Here is a 9,034-nt window from a genome sequence, read left to right on the forward strand (position 1 = left end):
TCTCAAATTTCAATGAACAACCAGAATATTATTTCTGAAAATATATCTGGGAGAAGTTTTCAGGATCCAAATATTTACCAGACCCGAAATGATAAACCTTTTCATTTGAAGAATAATTCTAACATCTTGAGTTATTATTCCGAATGTCAAGCGGAGAATGATACCGTCCTGGAATCGGTAATCTATCAAATTAGTTAAACAAAATCAAATATGGAAATTCATCCATAAAATAGCAGAAAAAGTCTTATCCTTCTTGTGCCATCTGCTATTTGTGGATGAAGTCTATACCAATTTATAAGATTATTCATCTTTTCTAATTACTTATCGAATTGCATGTTTATCTTAATATTCTGATTTTTTTAAAATATTTCATGGTTTACACGGGTGATCTTTTTATTTATAATTAATTTTATCTACCCACTACTTTATCTAGAGGTAAAACTTTCGTACTAAAAATAGATGGGGTTTTTATTTGTTTTTTCCAGGTGAAAAGTTTATATAATGAGAATGCAGATATTTGCACAGACTTGCGGAATAATGAAGACATCAACAATATCTGCAGAGAGCTCGATTATGTGGCCATGCTCTCTCAAATCCCGGAAAACGGTTCCTTTTCCAATCTTCAGACTGATTTCGATCAGGACGTCTTCAACTCGACAGAGCACGACTTCGGGGAAGATGATAGCAACGGAGACACGGATAAAAACGACGTTATAATCCATTCTGTTATAAACGGGGAGTTGTACCGCAGTCGAGGTAAATCGTTGGATTACATTTACGAGGGGAAGGAAATTGATCTGACCGGTGAGGAGTACTCCATCCTCGACCTGGACGGGGTGCGCGCGGACCGCCGGGAGGCGCGGCGCTCCGAGGCGCGCTGCCAGCTCTGCGCTCGGCGCTGCCGCTCACTCAACGCTCTCAACCACCACATGCTCGTGCACAGTGAGGAGCGACCTTATGTCTGCCAGATTTGCCAGAAGGGTAAATTAGTCTTATTATGTTGTAGCGCTTGTCATCTAATTGATAATTATTATCATTATTCCTCGAGAGACTTGTAAAAATTGAGAGTGTCCAAGTTACACAAGCTTGTACAAGTACGGGTACGCAACTCCGAGGTCCCTAGCCATTACTATTATTCTCCTTTTTCTACTTACTTTTTCTCCTTTTGCTTTACCATAAATCAATAATGTTCTTCACCCTGAACTTCTTTGTGTCATCATTCTTATGTCATCTGCCGATTAGCCCATATACCGATTAGCCCACTTCAACGTAATCACAGTTGAGTTAACACTTGTCAATGTACATCGCCCTACACATCTCTAGGGTGCAGATAGGAGACGTAATAAAATCTCGCCTTTGTGTAGTCAGAGATCAAATTATCTGCTAGAATTGGTAATAGCCTTAATAATGAAATCAGGATTTTCCACTAAAAAAATTAAAATCAAACTCTTAAAATACAAAATAATAGTAAAAATATATTAGTGATATTGTATTTACAAATAAATTTCCAAAAAAAGTAAAAGATTTTCCAAAAACTGTAAACGAGAATGAGGGAACATCAATTACGATAAACATTTTAAAACGTCAGTCAGAAATCAATAAAAATGTAAATCATCATAAATATATAATTAACAATATGACAATGATTAAAGCCTCCCCCATTATTGTTATTATATCCCACTGATAAAAAATAAGAAATAGCTCCTACCTCCTCATCCTTCAACGTTCCAAGGGCACAACTCTTAAATTTAGGCTAAGCATCACGTACGGTGTTTGATAATAATGTTAAACGCATCAAAACACATAACACAAAAGATTTTGTAATAAAAAGGGTATCTATCAAGCAAAAAAATTATTACTATTTTTTTTTTAAATATTGATATAAATTGGATATTAAGTAATGATTTTAGTTATATCTGCACTATTATATGTATATAAAATTGGATACATTTCATAGCTTCTAAGGGTTAGAATAAGGTCCTGGTTTGACTCCCAGCATTGTCATTAATAAAGTTTGGAAAATAAGTCATCATTTAAAATAGATTTTACTCTAAACTGAAATATTAATTTACTATGTACAAGAAATATATCCTTATAAGAAAAGTGTTAAATGTTTGTTTTGTTAAAGCCTTCAAAGAGCAGCCGACACTACGCCGTCATATGTGGACACACATGGCCAAGCAGCACCAGTGTGATATCTGCAAGAAGTACTTTGTGGAGAAGAGCTCTCTGCGCCGCCACATGAGCACCATACACGCCGACTTCCGGCCCGGAGCGCGCGCGGCCGCCTCGCGCACGCAGCACGCCTGCCCGCGCTGCTCCAAGGTCTTCAAGTCCCTCACCAAGTACACCATGCACTGCCGCATGCACGGCAACCCTAACTACGAGTGCGCTGTCTGCGGGAAGGTGTATGCCGGCCGCTCTCACTTGAAGATACACCAGAGGATACACACGGGAGAGAAACCGTTCGCTTGCAACATGTGCGATTCTAAATTTGCGTTCAAACATGTCTTAAAATCGCACCAAGCTCGGATCCATCACCGAGTCAACAAATACAAATGCAACATTTGTTCTCTCGCTTTCATTAAGAAAGCCGATCTCTCCAGCCACGCCGGATGCCACATGATCAATATAAGGAAGGGAAAACGACATTATAATTCTCAAAAACATACCAAAAGATGTGGCAATGTTGAGATGAAGAAACTTTTACAAAGAAATATGTTGAAGTACAATATTTCAGCGGAGAATCCTGATTACGCTCTGTTTGGTCAGCTGATTGGTATAACGCCCGAGGGAGAAGGGGTGGCGGAGCCTAGTACCACGGGAAACAGGAATGACATTGGTATGGAAGTGGATAGAGAAATTATGGAAGAAACAATCGATGTAACAGCCATCAAAACTGAACCCGACAAGTACTTCTCTTCGCTTGTTGATCAGGAAAAGAAGGAAAAGGTGATTAATTTTATTCAAACCGATTTTAATTCATATCGAAGTAGTTATAACAGTGGAGCTGAAACATTAATATAATGAAATGTATAAAGTCCCTTATTTCGACAACCACACTTCTTAATTTTTGGAACTCCTAGATATATCGATCAAACTCGTGACCCAGTACACGTGAGTTCACAACAGCCAACTATGTATGTTAGAATAGGGAAAGCTTTTATTAAGCAAAGACTCTTTTTATTTGTATGCAAGGTTCGAGTCTTGGATCAAGATCCGTCTGAAACATGAGTTTCAATTTTTTATGTGGCTTATAAATTAACATTTTCAGTGTGTCCAAGTACTTGTAATCCAGGTTTGTGAACAAGTTTTTGGACACATTCAAAATGTTGCAATGTGCAATTATTTTTCAATAACAGAAGCTTTTGTTAAGTGTAATTTTTTTTAAATATGCATGTTGAAATATTTTACTCCCCATTATTCCCCATTTTTCCATTTTTAATACCTCTGATAAAATTTACCAAAATTATCTAGTTCTTAAAGCTAAAGACAAAAAGAGAAAAACCAATTTCGTGATGTAGGTTTACATAAAATTAGTATTTATATGGTATGAGAATTTTTACATCAATATTTTACAATACTTGATTTGGATGAAGGAACCACTTAGAATGCTAGTATTATAAAATGTTATACAAGGAAAATTGCACAGTTGACAAACCTTTATGAGAACACACATCGTTATAAAGTGATAGTGGTGATGACAATATTATTTTAGATGATAATTTTACATTATACACGAAATGTACATTAGGTTAGGCTTTAGTCTTACACTTGGTTACTTTTCTTCTTTCAGACATCAGATTTATTCTTCTACACACGAACCCCGCTTATTGAAAACAACTTTTATTCTGACCTCAAAGTGGGAATTGAAAAATTCTCGTAAATCATAACAAAAAACAGATAATCAATAAATTCATTGCAGAATGTAGAACCAGATAATACAAATACAAACCAACACATATTTACATTTATAATCAACATTTACACACGCTCAAATACTAACAAAATGGCACTGGATCTGAAGAAAACTTTATTTAACATTTCAGAAGTGCCATAAATGCAAGAAAGAGTTTGAAAGAATGGGTGATCTAAAACGGCACATCATATCGCACATAGTCCAGGAGATAACGGCCAAAGCCAAGGAGGAGAACCACGCGACGCCACACTTCGAGTGCAGCATCTGCGGGCTTTCGGGCTTCAACCAAGTGGACAAGTTCAAAGCGCATCTGCGGGAGCACGCCAAACTCACACTGTACAAGTGCAAGTTCTGCCACCGGGCGTTCGGGGATTCCAGCAACTATTCCAAGCACAAGAAAGTGCACGGGAATAAGTTCCTTCAGTGCGATTTGTGCCGCCGAAAGTTTAACACCAAGCGTATGTTGATTTCCCATATGGAGTACCATCGCGGTCATCCTCCAACGCGTTGTGGTCATTGCGATAAAGAGTTTTACTTCCCGTCTAGTTTCCGCAAGCACGTGAAAATCTCCCACCAGGGAAAGGCTAACGTGACGTACAAGTGTGAGATGTGCGGGGGGCGGTTCCAGTCTGTCAAAAGGAAGTGGGAGCACCAGTGGGAGCAGCACGGTGTGCGCAAGGTGCGCGCGGATTGCCCGCTGTGCGGTGCGCGCTTCCGCAAGTTGTCCCTCTTGCGAGCGCATGCCCTGCGCGAACACCCCCCTCCCCCTCCCCCGCCCACTCCAACCACTTCATCCCGTCTACTTATGTGCTTATAACAAGTTAATCCATCTCTCTATGGATCAAAATAATTTCATTTTGATACAAATAGTTTATTGTAATTTTTTCATAGTTATGCCACTGTTGAACTGCCTTCCTTATGAAAAAAGAGAAATTTTGTACCATAGTTCTTTAATTTTTAATTCTTTACTGGCATCAAATGTTGAATAATAGCATCTTATTTTGATCAAACTTGCGAGAAGGAAAGGAAATAAGTTTTGCAACCTGAAAGATATACAATACTTTTTGAAGAAGTTCTTTTTTATTATAGATGGTAAGGATCACAGTTAGCACAATTATATTTCATATTAATTGATTGTAGAAGGGTTAGGGGGCTTGTGCACTACCCGGAATTTTACCATCCGGTTGTCCGGTTTTGAAAAATAAAAGCGACTACGACAGTTTAACGTGATCAAATTTACGCGCAACGTGTTCACGCACCGATCCGAAGAAAGTTGGACAAAAGCACAAGCCAATTATCGTTTTATCACGCCAACTGAAGTGCCAGACGGCAAAATTCCGTGTAGTGGACAAACGCCCTTAGAATTACAATTTTATATGCAGAAATACCATAAGCAGTAGAAAATTATTAGAATTATTTTTAGTTTGAAATTACGTTCATTTAAAAAAAAATATATCTATTAATACTAAACAGGATTTTACTGCCTCTTATTGGTAGAGTGCGTACCTAACCAAAACTAAACCTTAAATTACTTAATGTAACCTTACCGGATTTTAGTTCTCTTTGTAATTTAAGTTTGTCATTTGATTCAAGTACATTTCTATTTTAAATAACTTTTTTCTGTAAGAGATTCCAGCATTTGGGATATTTTGGTACCCGTTGAAAGAATATTTCAAGCTTAAGACTAAATAAACTTAATGAATTCCTAACAACATTTTGAGTGTGTCCAAATACTCGTTCACAAATCTGGATTATCTCCAATTATAGAAGTTATTTTTCATATTATTTTCTTGAATTCTCAACATAGTTTTGAAGAATATGAAAGTCTGGGTATTTACATATTATTCTTCTTCATCTTTGTTGAGATGTCAAAAAATGATAGAAATGAATTACATTTATTCATATGATTTCATATTAGTTTTTATTTCTTTTAGTTTTTGCTGTAATTTTAACAGACTCGGAAGAAATATTATGTAATTCATAATGTTCCCGTTCCAATTTAATCAACCAAAATATACCCATGTTATTTAAAGTAATATGCAAGTATTTCTAATGGCTGATAATATCATTATGTTTTTCTTTTTGTATAATATAAAAAGTCTTTTCTACCTTAAATCAATATTAAGGAATTTCAGTAATCCTTCAATTTTAATATTATTTTTAAATATTTTATAATAATTAATACATCCTCTTCTGTACTTCAAATAGTTTCTTTTTTATAAAAATATTATAGGTACATTTCTAAAATGATTTTTATTCAAAATGTTGGTATGACTGAAATTCTTTATTATGAAAATATGAATTTGGAATATTTAACTTTTTTATTGCATTTGTGTAAATGAAAGATTATGCTACCAATAAAAATTATCTACGTTAAAAAAGTCATAACTAATTTTATAAAGAGAAGCTGATAACTGATATTAAATCTTCCAGAATCATTGTTAAATAGTTAAGGATAAAATCTATAAGGGTTCAAATTACAAATAATAATAAAAACATTGAAGTAAGCAATTATATTTGGTATAATATTATCGTAAAAGTAGAGTCGCCTATCGTTACAAGTTTGAAGTAGTTTCGTATGTATCAAGAACATAATATTTTTTCTCAAAAACTAAAATTTCACTAGAACTCCTATAGTTTTCAGCCTGTCATATTGTGTTATAAATGAATAGGTGTGGTTCATTTTGTAAGATTTTATTTTCCTAGTGAGATTAAATACTTTTTAGTGATTGGGTAAAAATATCCTCATTTTTGTTTTCAAGAGATTTTTATTTAACATTGAAAAAAATGTTTTATATATTTATAAGTAATATATATTGTATACCTACATTATTTATGTATGTTACTTTCTTTGTTAAGAAATTTCTACATACACAATTTTAAAAATCTTTTATTTACCTTATTCAAACATTTTTTGGGAGGTGACGACCTAGTTACGTATTTATTGGTCGCCTATGCGTTCCGACGATAGGCAGAGGTAATTTGTACTTTGGGTTTGGGTCAAAAATATGTTAACTTAGAATGTAATTAAAAAAAATGGATTCCGCTAAGAATCTTACCTGTTCACAGATTGTAAATAATATTTTATCCAATATAATGGCATGACATAAAATTATTTTGAGTTAAATAAAGTGACTTCTCCATCAATTCTAGGACAAATTTGATGGGGGCCATATATGTATGTACATACTTATATGGTCTACTAATTCTCTATTCCGCCTCCTTAGTGTAATGGTCAGCATGCTAGGCTACCATGCTGGAGGTCCCGGGTTCGATTCCCAAGAGTATCAAAATAAATATGGGATTTTTCAGTCTTATATTTATTTAATATGACCCTGGACTGGTACCTGAAACGGAAGGCTGATCACCTTTCCTTCGTGTATTTAACGATCAAGATAACACTGCTTCTATACGATGCAGTGTCGTATGCACCATTGGATGCGGATAAGGGTTAGAAGAATTCTCTTTTATTATGTGTGTTTGACATTTTCAAACAGTAAACAAACGATTTATTTTCATCTAATCTACGATCAGAAATACAAATATATTTGCTCTTTAGCAAAAACTGTCAAACTGACGTTTCTTAACACGTGCTGTGCGTCGAACACGGCTCCCGTATCCATATTCGAATTGCAGCCATGCGTTGAACACGGGAGTCGTGTTGAATACATATAAGGATTCGTAGCCTGTTTTATGTATTTTGAAAACACGAAGAAATACACTTATGATGTTTAAATAGAAAATACATATAATTTAATTTTAAACAAAGTTATTTTCAAAAATTCGCAAATTTAAGTTTATTTGTATAACATTATTTTATACGCAGGGAACATGTTACGAGCAAAAGCATAAAGTGCAAGAAATATAGAGTTATTTTAAATTTCGTTGAGAGTAATAATACCAGGCTGTGTTGACATTGATTTTGAATTTGGGTACAAAGCGATGATAATTTACTCTATTATTTATAATAGTTTTAATTTGGTTAGTACATAAGGTTTGTCGAAGTTCTGATGGCGCGTTCCATCGAAGAAAAAGAAAACAACATTTAACATACAGGAATTGAGAAAAATACTTAATATAAAAAAATAAATAATCAAACTTCTCTCTATGAGGAATTCCTCTTTGTATATCTGAGTAAAATGATACTTTTTTAAATGTAGATTGCAAGTTATCCACCTACAATCGCCAGTTGTGTGGATTAGTGCAGGGACATTAATCGCCGAGAGACGGCAAGGTTGGGTAACCTAGTACCGATACCCAGTAGGTACCTACCTACTGCCTACCCGCTCAGTGCGAGTCACAACGTTTATTTATTGTAATGCGATGTCAACCCACGTCCGAACGAGAAGGTTCTCGCACAAGAGAAACATGGCTGTAACCGATCAAATTAAAATTATCATTTTACTGTCAAAATATATCCACCCTATGAAAATCTCTTACAAAGAGACTTATCCATGAAAATACGGAATATTTCAAAATGATAATATCGTAGTCATACAGGAGAAAGTGACCAAGTGTATTGTTTTACAAAAACGTGATCATTGACTATTTGATATCTTACTGGGTTAATATTGCCCTGAAAAAATACCAAAGGATTTCAAACTTGGAAGTATAATATATTGACTTGGTAAAAATTACTAACTGAATTGATATTTATTTTCTTGCCAAACAAAGGTGACTTAAATAGCATCACATAAATCCTGAACATTTTACGTTTTGGTAGTTGGTCACTTTCTCCTGTAAGACTACGATATATCAAAACATAGTATTTTTAGATTACTAATTTTAAAAATCGACTTATACATACTCGATTCAAATTATTTTGTGTATATGAATTTATCCTGAATTTACTATGTGTTTTTATATTCAACTTTAAATTATATATTTGTCTTCTTCTAACCGTTATCCGTACTCAAATGTAAATAGAGCACTTCATAGTATTGCCACAGTGTTTTGTGTGTGAGTGTGTTGGTTTATATCTTTTCTCCCTACCCCTGTGGATAAACAGTATAAATATTAGTTAGATTAATTATGTATTGAAAATAATATTGTTTCGGTTTCCGCTCGCTTCCACTTGCAACTTTTCACTTTCATTGATAAGTTTGTCCATTGATG

The 9,034-nt window shown here is 34.5% G+C and overlaps 1 protein-coding gene across 1 annotated transcript; it reads left to right on the plus strand.

The window, feature by feature from the left end:
- Positions 1-12: 12 nt before the first annotated feature.
- Positions 13-6,778, plus strand: LOC148299098 (zinc finger Y-chromosomal protein-like). Its single transcript, XM_088276377.1, has 4 exons — positions 13-177; positions 486-981; positions 2,129-2,952; positions 4,050-6,778. Exons 1-4 carry the CDS (start codon positions 13-15, stop codon positions 4,734-4,736), a joined length of 2,172 nt encoding a protein of 723 aa, XP_088132503.1. The 3' UTR covers positions 4,737-6,778.
- The last annotated feature ends 2,256 nt before the right edge of the window (positions 6,779-9,034 follow it).

This window comes from Brachycentrus maculatus, unplaced genomic scaffold, assembly GCF_059751285.1.
Source record: "Brachycentrus maculatus isolate JH-2025_06_01 unplaced genomic scaffold, ASM5975128v1 h1tg001341l, whole genome shotgun sequence".
In the NCBI taxonomy this organism is placed as follows: domain Eukaryota; kingdom Metazoa; phylum Arthropoda; class Insecta; order Trichoptera; family Brachycentridae; genus Brachycentrus; species Brachycentrus maculatus.

Bases quoted from the DNA above. Each gene is read 5' to 3' on its own strand.
- LOC148299098 (XM_088276377.1), top strand. From the start codon at position 13: ATGAACAACCAGAATATTATTTCTGAAAATATATCTGGGAGAAGTTTT. The intron at 178-485 runs GTAATCTATCAA...TGTTTTTTCCAG, and splicing joins ATGATACCGTCCTGGAATCG to GTGAAAAGTTTATATAATGA. The intron at 982-2,128 runs GTAAATTAGTCT...GTTTTGTTAAAG, and splicing joins CTGCCAGATTTGCCAGAAGG to CCTTCAAAGAGCAGCCGACA.